This window comes from Anastrepha obliqua, chromosome 3, assembly GCF_027943255.1.
Source record: "Anastrepha obliqua isolate idAnaObli1 chromosome 3, idAnaObli1_1.0, whole genome shotgun sequence".
NCBI lineage: Eukaryota > Metazoa > Arthropoda > Insecta > Diptera > Tephritidae > Anastrepha > Anastrepha obliqua.
The window spans coordinates 49,969,696-49,987,377 of NC_072894.1; the positions used below are offsets into that span (position 1 = coordinate 49,969,696).

The following is a 17,682-nucleotide window of genomic DNA, read 5'->3' on the forward strand; positions in this document are numbered from 1 at the left end:
TTTCTTCATATTTTTTTTGCTTTCGTATATACGTATATTGCCAAACTATTATATTTACATAGTTACCTTCAATGCTTTCGATTTGTGTTTCGGAAAATGCAGTAGCGTTGACTGGGGGCTGTGGTTCAGAAGTAATATACATACATCTACATCATTGGTCGATTCCTATTTAATATTATATATATATAGCTTATTTAAAGCTTTAACAATTTTATCTAAAACATATTTACTGACATTTACAATCAGTTGTTTTTTCTCACCTGAAATATCTTAAAAGTAAAAATTTATCCAGTAAAAACTTGTAACTTCCCTTCAAAATGAAATGTCATTTCGCTCTTTCACTTTCTCCTTCTTTGCAAGTTTTTTGGATACACCAAAACTTGAGAGCTTGTAAAAATTGTTATATAGGGTCCGGCACTCGAAGGCCATAAATTTAGTTTGGAAAATTACTAAAATGTGTGAAAATAATATAAACAAAATTAAGAATCAATTTATTTTTGCTCGATATGACCACCTTTTGCTTTGACTATGGCCTTGAGACGTTTCAGAAACGAATCGCAAGCTCCCCGAATGTGACTTGCCGGTATTTTGACCCACTCGCGGACAATGGCTTTTGGTGAATGTTTTAGTTCGGACCTTGTTCTCCAAAATGGCCCAAAGAGAATAATCCATCGGACTCGCATCTAGTGAATTGAGAGCCATTGTGTGGACGTTATGAAGTGCGGAGCGTTGTGTTTTAGCCATTCGTGGTTCACTCGCGCTTTGTGAGACGGTGAAACGTCCATGGTGTGCCACCGAAATGTTTGTCAGCCCACGGCTTCAAAGCGACCTCCAGAATACTTTTCTGACAATATGATATTTCACATTTACCTTGACGCCTGGCTCGATGAAAACGATTAGAGAGCGCCCATTTACGATTACAGCGGCCCCATCCATTACCTGTGCCGGTTGCTGCCTCATGGTGGCCAATCGATGATTTAAATTCTAGTATGAACGGTCGATCAAATAAACTCTACGTGCTCCCCTGCTCAATTCGAAAAATTTTTTCGTCAGAAAACACAATGTTCGGAAATTGGCAGCTTTTGGCCAAGCAAAGCAACTCCTTCGCTCTCTCAAGTCTGACTTGTTGCTGCTTTGGTGTGAGATCATGCACCGTTTGGATCTTGTAAGGCTTGACTTTGAGATCATTTTTCAGTATGCGGCGGATGCTATGGTCAGATATTTTCAGTTCTTTCGCCATTTCTTCACTTTTTGAACCATTTCACGTGACGTTGAAGTCTTTTGATGACCATCTCCATGACGTTTCACGATGCCTCACCAGTATAATAATGGTGCGATAAATAAAAACTTTTTTTACCTTAAGGTGCTCAAGCTCACGAACAATCGCTGGTTGTGATTTTCAAGCCAAATATAATATAATGCAATCACACTATTACGTTTGAAATCCATTACTGATTTTTTCTTTTCGCGTTTCGTCTCGGCAAAATACTTTCGCGCGTTTGTAAACAATACTCTGGACTGTCATTAGGCAATTAACAGACAGCTGATTCCCGTGCATCAGCTGCGAGAACGGTCTGAAATTGGTTACATTTCGAGTGCCAGACCCTGTATATTAGTAGTTTCATGAGCAGACCTATCGTTTTCGTCTGAGAAGACCCCTAATGAAAGTTTTCGGAGACAATTTTCGTTGAGCATTTTAACACTCCATCGACCTTAAAAGTTTAATATTTTAAGAATTTAAAAAATAACGGGTAAGAAATATTGACTCCCCCACTTTTTTTATAAGCAAATTGATCAATGCAATATTTTTAGTGATAAGTAATATAAAATTTGAGGTGCATGCAAAGGCTTACATAAACATACCTAACATATTGGTAAATAATAACCCTGTAAAATTTAAATTTATATCTTGGTTACTTTTTGAGTTCCATTTGACAGCGCGGAAAAAAACGTATTTCGAGAAAAACGCGATTATATTAAATTTTTCGTTTTTTGTTTTTCATCGACTTGAAACAAATAAAAAATAATTTCACGCAACGGGAGGCAGTCCAATATTCTACAGCTCTTTCTCTTTCATAATTGCTATACCGCTCAGTGTAATTCATCCTATACAAACCAATTGATCTAATCTGAAAATTGGATGGATGTGGCATAAAGCTTCAGGTATGTGCATCTACTATATACTTATTTATACTATATCAGATATACAAATATAAAATTATATTCATTTAAATGTTTACTCGAAATAAATTGATATCAATACAATTTTAAAATAGGACGTTTATTTATAATTTTTTTTGAAAAGTTTGACTACGATGATCGTTAAACTTTCCTGGAAATACAATAGTTTTATCGAAATCTGTTTAAGTACCTACTTACTGTGTGAAAGTGTTGATTGTGTGTTTCCTAGTGTAATAAATTTAATTTTTAATTAATTTGAAATTAAATTTAATCGAATGATTTTTGCAAATTTTAGAATGATACCAACTTATGTTTCAAACTGTATGAGTTTGGCGTTACTGTTACGTACATTCGTTCTTACTTTTTAGAGTTTTCGTATTGCACTGTTATAATAAATAAATAAAAAAATAAATAATTGGCGCGTACACTTCTGTTTAGGTGTTTGGCCGAGCTCCTCCTCCTATTTGTGGTGTGCGTCTTGATGTTGTTCCACAAATGGAGGGACCTACAGTTTCAAGCCGACTCCGAACGGCAGATATTTTTGTGAGGAGCTGTTTCATGGCAGAAATACACTGTTATAATAGATTTTATAAAATAGGTTGATTATATTCTTATTCTTATTAGTCTTACACTTTCAAAATCTGTCATTCCTTTCGAATATACAAGTATACAAATTTTATTGTAAGCGTTCAAAAGAGGCAGTAAATTTTCTTCATCGAAGCTCCTTTTAAGTTTTAGAAATGAATAATTAACTGGAAGCGATACATTTGAACTAGAGATTATACCTTGGGTCAATTTTTCGTTGAGGAAAGTAGATGGGAAACAGCTGAACAGAGGGGAAAAGGAAGGAGGGCTTTGGGTGAGAAGAGGATGATGATCAAATAATAGGCTGCTGATGAAATTATTCAAAAGTGATATCCAAACCCTCTATATCCGCAGGTGTAAAAAATAAGTGAAAGCCAAGATGTCTGAAATTCAGTCTAACGCAAGCAGAAAAACTGAAAAGAAGGTATTGAGATGATTCCATCTCATCCTCCAGATATCTGCTGCAAAAAGGACTCCAAGCATGACCACAAAATTCGAGAGCTGCGGCTTTGTTTGCCTTAAAAGTCTCCTCGAGTGGTTTCGGTCCTCGTAGAATATTACGTGCAGCGGCAGTTTTACCGCATTCAGCATTAAGCCCTAGAGTAGAAATGATCCGAGTAGCCTCACTGATTCCAATGAGGGCAGACCTTTAAACTCTCTCTCTTTAGTGGTGGTTTTTAATCGATTTCTATAAGATATTATTTTCATCCGATTCAACCGAGGTGGGAAGCAATAAATGTACTAAGCTTTTGAGAGTTTGAATAGTTTTTTATTTAAACACGCGCATTTACCCAAAAGTGGGAATCATAACTCCCATTTTTTTTTGTAATATTAATGGTAATTGCCCAATTTCGCCCATTTCCAATATAAAACTAAAGAGCACTATCAAGTTTCATGGAAATATAATAAATTTGCGAGTTATCGTGCAAACAGATGGACGTTCAGGTTGATATATTATGTCTAAGTCGACTCGTTTAATCATTCTGAGTATGTTAGGTTAATATATGTCTAAATCTATCTTGATCCCTTTATGTTCTATAGCTGATCATACATACGAAAAAGATCATCTAAATATGTATTCACATTGAATTAAAATTTGAAATACAAACCTTTGTGAAGTATGCCAAGCTATAGGCAATGATATTCGCGCGATCTTTGATTATAATACTTATATACTGGAAAACTGAAAAAGTACGGATTTTAAAAAGACGAGACACTTTGGCTTTTAAAGAATCGCACAACTTTATAAAAGCGACTTAAATCTAAATTTAGTAATATATAAAAATATTTTACCTACGTGTATTTATTGGTCGCGCAAATTGCTTACCTTTTATTCTATGTTTTCATTGAAAATCTTATATATTTCTCAAGAACGGACTGAATCCTATCCTGACAGATTGTGAGTATACTTATGAGTGCTTTTTCGAAAGTAGCTTAACGATGTAATTATAATCCGGGCTCCGAAAAGATAATATAATACAAATATGCAAGAAGTTATACAATTGGCAGAGGAACCCTACTGTCACTGAAAATGGACTGTAAGGAGAGTAATTCGTACTGTTAGGATAGTAACTGAGGGAGCAGCCGTCGTAGACGGTATGGTTTGGGGCATTACTACCATTCAGTAGTGTCCGGGCTCAAAACCCACGAAACATAAAACTGATAGGTAATTCGTGAATAACGGTCGCTCCTCGGCAAGTATTGGCACATCTCCGAGTCATAAAAGAGTTCCTCATGTCCAGCTCTAACTGTTACTACTTGCATGTAAATGAGTTTTTTGAGGAAAGGACGAAACTGATATCTAAATAACTTCCTAAGACAAATGTTGGTAATCATTGAGTTTGTTAAGAAGGGGTGACCAATTTAGAGGTATCGGATTTTAAATTGAAATAAAACAATGGAAATTCAAATTGATTGGACAATCTTTATAACTTTTGTGTAGAACCATTTATTACATTTATTTTTCAAAGATAATTCGTTTCAAATGTGGCGACTGCGCTGTAATTCGGTCATCCGTAAACGTCAATTTTGGTTGACTCGATGGAGAGCTTCGGTCGGTATCTCGTGAATAACTTTAGTAATGTTGGTTTCTAATGCCTCAATCGAAACTGGTTTATCCACAAAGCATTTGGACTTTACATACGCTCACAAATGAAAGCTCAAAGGTGTGATATCACAGAGAAAAATTGCTCACCGAAACGAGTCACCGACGCAGTCAATCCATTGCTTACGGGCTGTATGGGAAGTAGCCTAAATGGCCATCTTGTTGGAACCAAATGTTGTGGAGATCACGAGCTTCGATTTCCAGCATCAAAATGTCGTTTATCATGGCTTGATAGTTCTTCAGGCCATAAGTCGCCCCAAACGGTTGTTTTCAATAAATGTAATGGTTGTTCTTGAATGGCCCCGGGTTGCTTTTCAGTCCAAATACGGTATTTTGCTTATGATTGACGTAGCCATTAAAACAAAAATGGGCCTCATCGCTGAACAAAATTCGGGTCCTTGAGCGCACGATGAACTTTTTTCACAGTACGCCGATTTTTACATTACAATTGTACGGTTTGTAAAGGTTGTCGAGGCGTAAGCTTTCCATGATGAAATGCCAATGAATGTCGAAAAAGAGGATATATTTAGATTGACAGTAGTCACGTGTGATCTGTCAAAAAACTCTATCGGAAAAAGTACCTGTTCACCCTTTATATAGAAAGAGGGATGTTTTGGCATAAAGTGATAATTCAGCACCATCCCTGTTGTTTGTTTTTTGGTATACTGCAGCTGTCATAAGTGCTATAAATATGATGGCCGTGCGACGCCGTGTGCAAAACTTTTACATTTTACGGTGAGGTGGTTAATTTTACGCCACCTAACACTAAGCTGAAGCTGTTTTATTTACTTCTTCTTTTACTCAATAAAAATTTCGGCACCAAATACAGAATTGTATATGTTTGTATGTATGTACATTTATTCATATATCATTTTCATTTAATTTTTTAATTTACTTTTACAATATTTATTTGTATATTGTATATATATTTATTAGATAGTATTTAGTATGTATTTAATGTAATAATAATACTTACGTACATATGTACGTACTAATTGATTTATATTTATCGAAACTGTGAGTGTGGTATAATCGTAAGTATGTACTATATGTAAGTATAGATGTAAGTATGAATGTGTTATTGTTTTGGTCTTTATTGTTTTTGACAAAAGAAATTTTCGTTTCATTTAATTTGTTCTTTGTTTTTGTTTTCTTTTTTACTTAATTTGAAATATGTATTTATGTATCTATACAATTTTAAATAATTTTTAAATTTAGTAATTTTTTATTATAGGTATTACATTTCATTCTTCTTGCTATAACTTCCAAATTCCATATGATTCCATATTTCTATAATCTTTCAACAGCTATTTTTGCATTTAATTACATGTGTTTGTATGTATTTATGTATGTAACATCCAAAAATTTTACGATTGTTTGTTTTCCTCTGGATTTTGTGTGTAGAAGTTTGTGCAGTTTATACCTTGACAGCATGGAATTTCGATATAAAATTTGTATGTACATATGTAGGTATGTAGGGTTTTAATCAAAAATATAGTCAGAGAAGATAACTTCCAGAATAGGTAATTTATATTTAAAGGATTTCGAGAATGAATGTGAGAAAGTGTCATCCCGATTCAACAAGATCAATGCAAAGAAGTGTCTTTTAACGGAAAGTAAATAAAATTGACAAGATTCAAAAAATTCTTACATATTTTTTTAATTTTTTAAAAAGTACCTAAATTTCGGGTTCGATCTTACTTCATTGACATACAAGTACATATATACACTACTTACAAATTTATGTATGTATATATGTATTTATGTACAATACATTTTTGGTCACCTAGCAGTTTCATTTGATGGCAGTTTTTTGAGGCCGAAATTACTGGCAGATATTTGGGTTTCAATAGAATAGCACGGCATACTAGACAATCCTTCACATAAACGACCTTTCACCCATTAAATATGGTAAACGTTTAATTGGCCGTTTGAAATTCTAAATGGGCATCCAAAAACCTGCTATTTGTTATTATTAAACCTCTGTACAGACGTGTATGTATTTGTTAAGTGAACAAAACACAAATGAATCCGGCTTTTAAAATTCAAAATCTTCAGAGATTCTCCTAGTGGCTACATATTTGTGATATATGTACATTTGAGATGCACTTCCTCAATAATTGGAAGGTACACACCATCCACTTACATCTACACTAAGATGTTCAAAGACATACATTCGTTGACTCTATTATAACTAACATTCATACGTAAGTACTATATATAGATTTAAAAAGAAACCGTTTGATGATGATCATACTAAATATATGAAATTCATTTGCACGTCTAGTAAGTACATCCATATACGTATATATTAAGGCGCGCCGATATTTTATTTCATAGTCAGTTGACATGAATGGAAATGAAATTGAAGTAGAAGACAAAACTATGTATATCTTTATAAAACCATCTACTCCGTGTGCACGAATAAAGTACGAGGGCGGTTCAATAAGCACCCGTGTTTGATGACAGAGGCCGTTCCTGAGGGAAATTGCTATAAGCATCGTCTGCTGCCATCTATCAAACGACGACAAAACAAATTTCGGACCCAGATTAAGGAAACTTTATGGTTTTCACTCAAGGTGGTAAGGCTATATTTACTTTGCTCTACCACTTTAGAGGTTGTTGTAGCCGAATCCATTGCAGCTTGGCGATCCGAAAGAATAGCGATATTGCCCTTAAAAGAGAAATCTCCTATTAGTAGCCTACCAACTGCTCCTACTGCCGATACTTCCGCCTGGAAGACACTGCATGTATTAGGATGATAATTTTTCAATTATAAGTCTATGTAACACCAATCCAATTTAGAGCCATCTGTATAGACCGTAGTGTCGAAATTGTTTAGAGAGAATCCCTTAGATGAAAAGAGAGTGCCAAAATTCCTATTGAAATTACCGTAGTCAGTCCACTCTGAGGTTAACTGAGCTTGTCGCAGAAATAGACTTGCATGACAATAAGGTTTTTTGCAGCGACCCGCTTTATTTAACCTAAATGCATTCTCTAGGACACGATGTGATTGCACCGATTGTTATTGTACAGGCTGATCTTTGTATTCTGCCGAGTAATTTGGTGTTGTAATCTCTGCCTAAAGCTTTCCACCAGACTACCGAAGCATACGATAAAATGGGTCGTAGTTTGGGCTGAGTTTCTCGAGTTTGAGGTGTACGCTTTGATAGTCAGCTCAATTATTTTATGTCACCTCCAAATCAAAGATGATTTTGAATAAAATATACATATGTTTGGGAAAAAGAAATCCAGGAGGAAAACTTAGACAGCTTTAAACCATTAGCGCAAAATTGTACGCGAAAATTTCTCCAAACTAATGTATGCAAATATAAGAATGTAGATACAATATGTATATGTATATGTATGTGTACAAGTAATATAATTGAACTATAAAGCAAAGAAATGATCAATGAAGTCCATTTTGATGAAATTTGTGAAGAATATATAATGAATCTCTGATATTGTTATTGGAAGTGATTTTAAAAGGAGAAACGAGTTTGTGCAAAGAAGATTTATAATTCTTGCCAATGGCGTCGTAAGTCAATCTTGTGAACTAGACAGCACATACTACAAACAGAAAAGCAAAATAAAGATTTTCATCTCACAAAATCATTTATTTTACTTAGTAAAAAAGTTATTCAAAAACAAAATGATTAATTTTGCGCTACCTTGTAACATACAAAAACTATTAAAAAGCAATATACACATAAATTAATTGAAAGCTTTATATTTAAAGTTTTCATTGATTGACTCTGCGTCACCCTGTAAAAAAATGTTAGAAAATCTAGCTTACGTTGGTATTGTTTTGTTAAACTATTAAAAACCAATAAACAAATTAAATTTTTTGAAAACGTGCTTAGGGTATTTATAGTTTCCATTTTGGTCGAGCTTAGGTGATTCAATACCTACTTTACGCACATTCAAAAAAGAAAAACAAAAAGAGACAAAACAAAGGAAGAGAAACAGCAAAGATATTGGGGTAACTCTCTCAAAATGTACGGTATGCATATGTATGTCCTTGTACATATATATTTGTGGTATGCGACCACTTTCGCTCTTTTTCCGTAAATAAGTTGACCCGCCTACTATATAAGCATCTTTTAATTTCTATACTTCTACTAAACATATTTTTTCTTATATTTTCTATATATATTTTTATTTTTGTAATAATATCGATAGTTACTTCACTTTATAATGCCGATTGCTATTGTTTGGTGTTCATTAAGTATTTGAAAACACGAGGAATTTTATGATATTGGTACAAAGGAGTTTTCTAAAATAATATTTTAGAGTTTAACTCATTGGCTTGCTTAAAAAAATAGATTTTTAACATGTCTTTTTCACAAGTTCCGTTTCCTTGTTTTACATTCTTCAAAGCTAAATTTAGTTAAATTAGTGTTTTATTTTTGGCTGCAGTACCTCTCACTATCCTCTCGCGTTCAAATGGCTTAGCCTGGCACATCTCTTCATCAAGTTCGCTTCATATTGTCTAAACTATTTACATTTGAATGCATAATTTCAAAAGCAATGTGCTGGTTTCATGAATGTCAATATGTATTCTTAATCTCTTGTTTTGGCAAAACCCAAACTTGTCTTACATATACATTTTTAGGTAGAAAGAAATTTCTTGATAGTAAAAAACATTTCGATTTTCATTTAATTTTATATTGCAAAATATAAACTTATATTTAACTAATATTAATAGAAATTTAACTAATGTTACAACTAATTAAAGTATATTACTCAAAAATACTTGCATCAAACCTTAGCACACATATTTAGTATGAATATATTTTACACTATTTATAAACTAATTTAAATTTAAGTAAAATAGCAAATTTTATATTTAGTTGCTGATCAATTTTTGGCAATAAAAAGGGACGGCAATCATTATAAACGAGAAGAACAACTTAAGAGAAATGCTCAATTTTTAGCTATTTTGGTTGCACAAAGTTGATAATTTTATGAAACTTAATTGCCATGAGGTTATACGAAGAAAGCAAACATCTCTTTTTTTAATGGGACTTAAATACTTATTGTATTTCACGCCAATCCGATAAATATTCTCGCATATTTGTAAAGACGTGCCAGAGTGTGTGCAAAGTGCTTTTCTCAAAGCTCTAGAAGCCACTATTTTGTTACCGATCTTATTTTTTTATTTTAGTTGTAAAAACAAATATAAAAATAAAATTAAAAATTACAAAAATAATTACGTTAATAAATTAAAATAATTTTCCAGGGAAATTTTTTTACACATTTCTTTTTTGACCTTTATAGACCGAAAACCACCTATAATTCAAATTTTCTGGCTTTTAGTTGAATTACTTAAAGCGAGTTTGCTTGAAACCAAAATTACGATCAATTATGAGTTCTATATATACATATGTGCATAGGATATAAATGGCGCGTACACCCTTTTTGGGAGTTTTAAAGAGCTTTTCCTCCCACTTGTGGCGTGCGGCTTGAGGGTTGTTCCACAAATGGAGCGACCTACAGTTTTAAGCCGACTTCGAACGGGAGACATTTTTTATGAGAAGCTTTTTCACGGCAGAAATGCACTCGGAGGTTTGTCATAGTCTGTCGAGGGGCGACCGTTATTAGAAAAAATTTTTTCTTGTTGTTGTTTCTCCGGGACTAGAACCTACGTTTTCTCCGGATTCCGAATGGTACTCACGCACCAACCCATTCGGCTACGGCGGTCGCCATATGGGTTCTAATTGCTTTTAATTTAAAGCGCAATAGAAGTTTTAATGGGAGCTATTTGTATATACACTTTGTATTTATGACCTATTGACCCTTTGAATGCTCGAACAGTAAAGAGGAAAAAGGGGTCAAAAATAGTGGTAATTCATGTAAACTAACCTAAACTAGCCACTAAATGGAATTATCTTTGGGCATAGTATCTTTTTTTATTGAGCAAATAAGAGTTACTAAAAAAGACTGTAGAGACAGTGAGTATCAAATCGGCCATCGCAAAAAAAAAATTCTTCAGTCCCATGAAAGGATGACAATACCCTTCAGTATTACGCCAATTTCCCAAGTTTATAAGCTCTTTGGTCGTAATTAATAAATAAAAAAAATTAAATAATTAAAGTCGCCAGTTTACAGATACAGTAAAGTTGCATTAAGGAGCGTTGAATGTAAGTAAGTTGGTGTCGAACTTTGTTGTAAAATGAAGCACACTTGAAAAATTTGCGATCATGGAAACACTGTATAAGTAGTGTTCGACTTAATAAAGCTCATTTTCGAAACATTTAAACGGAGAAGAAATAAATTGCGGAACTGTAGTAGTACTGATAATTATGCACAATCGATGAGTTTAGTTTTATCATTGGCTGCCACTGTACATAAACAAGGGATTTCAGATTTGAGAAAAAGTTTTGGAAGACTGAAGAGGTTTAATGGAATCGACATTGCTTCACCGATTTTCCTCCATCACGTTTCACATTTAGTTAGGTCATTTAGTCTAATGGACTACTAAGTGTTAGTACTTAAAACGCGATAAATGCTCGAGCAAACGAATGTACTCGTAAAAGTTGGGGTTCTTTATATTGGCAAACGAACGATCGTACAAAAGTAGTCGCTCGAACTCATCAACATAATTAATCGCGATCGATTCGTTCGCCATTCCAACGATGGCATGCGCTTGCTTTGTCAGTTTAAAAATAGGCAAAATACTAAATATTTTTTCTTACCTACTTACTTATATATTAACTGAGTTACTGAGATACATAAATGTTTTTTAAAAAAGAGTCTGGGTTACCGTTTTTGTGATGGCAGTTAATTCAATAACTCAACTCTAGCTCGGCTGTATGTGCAGCGAAAAACTCAAGTAGAATTAGAGTTAACTTACCGACACATACCCATTAAGGTGGAGCGATAGTATATAGGCATAATTTTATTTGTAGTTTTTGTAGTGGCATAGCAACAGCATGCATAGTTTAATTATTTCTGTGAAAGGAATACAATTTTTGTAGGTATGCCAAAAGTGGTTTAAAAAAAAAAAAAAAAAAAAAATCGTTCTACCCTAGTACATAGTTGAAAACCGATGGCCATTCCTCAAGGTTCTCAAAAATTCTGTATTTCTGTAACTAAGGAAACAAAAATTGTTGAAATGCTTTACTAGCAATACTAATTCATATTAAAGAAAGGAATACGATAAAAAAAATTGGAAAATGGGCAGTGCATCACCTACTTCTATCTTTGATACTATTTTCAAGCTGTAACATGCACATTGCATTTGTATATTTCTTATAGTACATCAATAGGCGATTTATTTAACACAAAGTTAAAACGCGCACGAGGAGTACGAAGTTCGATTTTGCCCGTTCTTAAACTCTCTTTTACATTTCTTCACGCTGTATTTTAAGTATTTATGTACATATAATGATTTCTCGTCCCTGGAAATAAATTAACAAAATGCATAGATTCGATTTACCGAAATACCTACATCAAATTTCTCAAAACCGAACTGAATTTTCATTGACAGTTAGTTAACAGTGAGTCCCAGGTGTTTGTATTATTAATTGAGCCATCAAGTTGTCCTGGTAATAAAAAATCTATAATTTGTGGGACCTATGCACAAGCCTATGCATACTTCTCAAAATCGAGCTTTTCATATTTCCAATAAGTTTCTGCTTGAGCTTTCTTTTCATTTGTAGTTAATGCATTTCTATAAATCGGGTGTGTACCAATATAGAGGTCTCCTATGAAAATTGTTGTTATTCATTAATATGGAACAATTCAAAATTTTTTAATTATTTTAGTATTTTCTTATTTTTCTTTTCATTCATTTTGAAATTGTTGAAGACAACAATTTTCTTTTAATTGTGTTCATGTTTTTGGAAAAAATAAGCGTAAACCACAAACCAGCACTAACAATATCTATGTAGTAGTACAAGGTATCCATTTTGTCAACCAGCGACTCCATTTCGTCCAATCTGCTTACTCTATATATATATCTTCGATCGGATATGCAGTTTCTATGAATTTCTGGTAGAAACGTTGAAATGCACGACTATAAGAGAGGCAAAGGAAAAAGAGCGTATAAAAATTTGGTAATAAAAATACAGCACAACAGGGACTTTTTGACAAGTTATGACAATTTATTTGTTTCTTATTAAATTTTACTAACATTTTTATGAAAATGCAGTTAATTTAAAAAAAAAACCATGAGACCAAATTGGAAAAAAAACTTCAAAACTCCAAAAAACTTTTTGTAATGAGAACGTAAGTTTCAAGACAGTCAGCAAAAAAAAATTGTTATAAATCAACGCTAATTTGAGGCACTTCATTTAAAAGCCCAAAGGGGTTGGAAAATAACAGACTTGAAATTTTTCTGAAAATTCTAATTAAAAAGTTAAAAATTTGTACAAAGTGTGAACTCGGGTTTATATGGTTTTTGTAGAAAAATTAGCTATACTTTAATAAAAAAAATTGTGAAAGTTATATAAGAAACAAATGAACTATCAAAACTTGTCAATAAGTCCCTGGTGCATGGTTAGTAAAAGCACTGTGTATTAACTTACCCAACCGCTTCAGCTACAGGTCGCGTAGATTCCGAGCCTTTGAAGACATGGCATGCAAAACGTTGCACCGTTGGATGTTTCGTTATGAAGCCAATGAAACGATGATCACGTGGATGAAATGCGCAGAATGACACATTCTTTAACGAGTAGAAGTAATCGATGCAGGGTTTCTTGTCCTTCTTCTTAAAGAAAACCCATACAAAAAATTATATTTATATTAATTAAATTTTGATGTAACAGTAGAGCCCAACACAGTCGACTTACATTCGGGCCAGAACGATCCACCATTCGTAGTCCCTGATCCGACACCTCCAGTATGCACACTTGTCCGGTTGGTGAATTTCCATATTCGCCAACAATTTTTCGTACAGCTTGGCATACAACACCTGTACCCTTGTGAGCCAATGTCTCTACCGAACCTAAATAACCGAGTAAATAGCGCTCTTTCTTCACCTGTTGTACTGTGGGATCGAACTCATTGTAGTCCAAATCAACTGCATAGGCCGATGGGAAAATACCCTGCCTACCAGTGCGCAAGTTTACACCCTCGCACCAAAGATCATCAGCCTCTTTTTGTACGTAAATAGCATCGCCGATTTCAACTTCGATCTCATCATGATGACGCGGTATGAATTTGTGTAAGCCACGATGTGTAGCTTCAAGCATTTCCAATTGAGAGAAGGGCACACCGCCTAATGGTTGAGGAAATGGTGATTGTGAAGTGGGTGAAGTGATTTGTGGGGACATGCTTTTGAAGTCATTCGGTGAATGCGCAGTGCTATGACCGCTATCCACATCACCCAAACTCTGTAAACGCTCCGAATCGGGACTAGAGTCCTCATCAAGTAAATAACCACATTTAAGTGTCAAAAATGAGCGTTGATTATTTCGCACAGTTCCATTATTAATGGAATTCGTATTACTGATAATTGTATGGCCTATGATAGCGTTGCTGTTTTCATTTAATTGATTGCGTCCATTATTCATTTCATCAGCCAACGAAGTTTGACCATATCCACCACCTAAAAGATGCAGAATGGAAGCTGCAACGAATATGTTCGGGGAGCACATTAAAAACTCACTACAAATAAGAAACTTCTCCAATTGGTGCAAATGATATTTGATGCAAATTTTGTTGCAAGGAAATGAACTATGAAAAACGAAATATGACTATGGGTTAGGGTTAGGGTGTAAAAAGGTATATATAAAACGTATCTGGGTATGACAAATAATTGAACATAAATTTATAATTTTATTCAAAATATGTCAAAAAATTTCTTTTAGTATATACGAGTATTCGTAATGAAACCAGATAATTTGTAAATAAAATTTTATCAATGGACTCATTATATACAAAAACTAAGTTCTGTAGGTAAAAATCGAACCAGTAATTTTCGAAATATTTCAATTTAGGCGAAGATGTGAGGTGATACTTTTGTTTCTTTACTATCAAATTCATAAATATAGATTTATATCCAAATGAAACTGGGTTAATTTGTATGGAACAATTAAAGAAGAAAACAAAGTCCATTCAAGTTTAGTTTGAAATGCATTTCGAGCACCACAAATTTTAAAAGAAGCTGTCTTTAATACTCGAGTACTCAGAACTGCATATATGTATACATATATGCCTAACGCCTTAAGATTTAAGGGCAGATGTGCGGTCTGAGGGCGGAGCACAAGACTTTTTTTACGAGCTCTTTATTTGTAATTCAGAAAAAGAAGTTTGACGTAGTTAAAAAAGAATTAAACTTTTGAAAGATTTTATTAATGAACATATAAAGAACAAAAGTTAGAGTATAGGTCCGTTTTTCTAATAAAAATCGAGTAAGAAATTTTACGACAAAAATAAATTAATTCTTTTTATACCCTCATTTGTGCTACAATAATTTCTCAACAGTCTATTTTATATACGACGCTTGATTGCGATTGCACAATTGTTAGTGTACCCATACGTGTATATGTATTGTGATTTTTTACATCATGCCCACTAACTAAATTTAATCTACAAATTAATAAAAATAAGTAAATTTATAACAAAACAGACGTCACAAGTTGTAACATGAAATAATTTTCATGGCCATGACAACTAACCACATAATGCACCAACCAACTTACATTTCTTGTTTTTGGGTATTTCCGGTAATTTTCGTCTACGTCGTTGTTGCAGCTGAATTGCGCCAGTGGCAGCAGCTGTATTTGGCGAGAGCAATAATTGGGGACTGACAAGGCAATCGCTGCTGATTGTATTACCAGTGCCGGCGCCTATACCAGTACCAACTATACCACCTATTGCGTCCTGATGATTCAATGGATGATGACGATGTGAATTGAAAGAGTCGTTTGTGTCCAGCGAACCATCCGAAGAGAGTGATACCACTTTCAGACCATCACCAATTTCATCATCTTCCACTTGACGTTGAAGTTTCGTCGACTCACAGCAGAGTTCTCCACCGCCAGCATCTTCCTGATCGGAGGCATCACTTTTTGAAGATGGCGAATCCTCAAGATCGTCATTGGGAATGAGGCTAAAGATTCGATAAACGAAATACAAGTGCGTATTGAAATTTAAACGATACTTCTAATATATTTTATTTATTTAAAGCCGGCTTATTTCAGAGTTTTGTGTAAGAAATTATGCAGCAAAATTGATTTTTCACATACGGAAGACCCTCATAAAACACGCACTGACACACATGCTCGCAAATATAGTACGTACACCTATGAATTGGACGGCACAAAATATGCCAAAACACATGTACACATATACACATACACACGGCTGCTGCGAGGTGAGCTATTTTAGCTGCACTTCGGAGGAGTTTTTATGTGCGTCGGTATGCCTTGATTCGCATATCCGCTTGCATTTAGACTTGCATACTTTCTTTGCGTATTTACACTCTTTTAGTAAATTGATATTTGTATGTACTTACGAATAGAACGTGTGGGCATTATTTTTCTTTTGGCCAGGGCTCATGTATGTTTGAAGCTGATGTGGTTCAAAGATGGGCCTATGGAATTCTTCAAATTCGCTGTCAGCCATGATGTTTTGATACTATGACGCTGCTCTTCGACGATGGGTATGGGTACTGGGAGTTTTATGTGCTTTTTGCGTGATATGTCTTTGTAGAATACCAGCTGAAGCAATTCAATAAATATTTTACACTTGAAACTTGAAAAACTTGCAAAGGGCTTAAACACACCACACTCCAGCCGGATTAGCACTTGCGTATCGTTGTTATTATAATAATTTTTCAACTTTTAACTTCTATGTTCTACTATTCTTGAAATGCTGAAATAAAATTTTTCCGAAAAAGCAATTTGTGTGCCCTCTTTGCCAAAGCAAATCAGGCGTCGAATGACTTTTTCACTCTTCGATCGATAATTTCCTTTTCGCTTTGTTGGCTGGTTGTTCGGTTGATTTGCCTTCTACTTCGTTTGGGTCGTAGAAAATGTCCATGGCAGAGACGGTGAGCGCCTTGAAAATGACTTTGATGGCTAAAACGAAAGGGGCGTCGCAGTGTTAACGGCTGGTGGACACACTTTTGCAGTTCTGTACTCAGAGCACAGGGAAATTTAACTGTCATCCGTTGAGTTTTTGTTGAATGCAGGGATTGAGGCAGAGAGGAGGCACAATTACATATTCCTACAGTTATGTGTCATTTGTTTGAGCTGCTGTTTGTTTACAACAATGACCGTGTAATATCCCCCGCCGCATATGTGGCATGCTTTAAGCTATAAGGGTTGTCTTGGGGTTGCTTTGGGAAATTTAACTGTCAGTTTTAGGGGAGTACAACAGTATAACTAAAGTAAGTAAGGAAGCCAGGTCATGTAATAATTGTGTTATGTTTACAACAAAGACGAATGAGAGGAGCGCATCAAGGCAGAGAGTGAAAATTGGCAAATTGTGTCGATAAAGGAATATGCGCAGTGGATATTCATTTTTATGTGGAAATTTCAGTTTCATTCAAATTAAATTAACAGCTTAGTGTATTAATCTACATATATTCATACAAATCCATACAAAATGAAAATGCTTCTCCGTGACTTTCGATTTGATATGAACTTTTGAGTTATAAAATGCATTGGGGATATACGGGTGCAATTAGCTAAATTTATAGTTTTCGTCTGTCTGATTTTCAAGTTCATCACAATAAATACTATTGAAATTTGCTATTTACTACGAGAAGTTATGCATACATTTTGACATCTCAGTCAGTAGCCGAAGACGAGCTTCAGGCTAGACTCATTGGTATTATGACCAAAATACAGGAGCAACCA

General features: G+C 34.3%; 1 protein-coding gene across 1 annotated transcript; it reads right to left on the reverse strand.

Moving 5' to 3' along the window:
- Positions 1–12,663: 12,663 nt before the first annotated feature.
- Positions 12,664–16,444, reverse strand: LOC129241740 (JNK-interacting protein 1-like). The gene is made up of 5 exons (XM_054878231.1): positions 16,335–16,444; positions 15,520–15,929; positions 13,666–14,444; positions 13,402–13,583; positions 12,664–12,890 (listed from the first exon to the last, which is right to left on the reverse strand). Exons 1-5 carry the CDS (start codon positions 16,442–16,444, stop codon positions 12,818–12,820), a joined length of 1,554 nt encoding a protein of 517 aa, XP_054734206.1. The 3' UTR covers positions 12,664–12,817.
- Positions 16,445–17,682: the final 1,238 nt, after the last annotated feature.

What these genes read in the sequence shown, in the direction of transcription:
- LOC129241740 (XM_054878231.1), bottom strand. Translation starts at nt 16,444, where the DNA reads ATGGCTGACAGCGAATTTGAAGAATTCCATAGGCCCATCTTTGAACCA. An exon ending in AATACCCAAAAACAAGAAAT is followed by an intron (nt 14,445 to 15,519) that starts GTAAGTTGGTTG and finishes TATTCGTTGCAG; the next exon opens with CTTCCATTCTGCATCTTTTA. An exon ending in CCTGTAGCTGAAGCGGTTGG is followed by an intron (nt 12,891 to 13,401) that starts GTAAGTTAATAC and finishes CCTCTCTTATAG; the next exon opens with TCGTGCATTTCAACGTTTCT.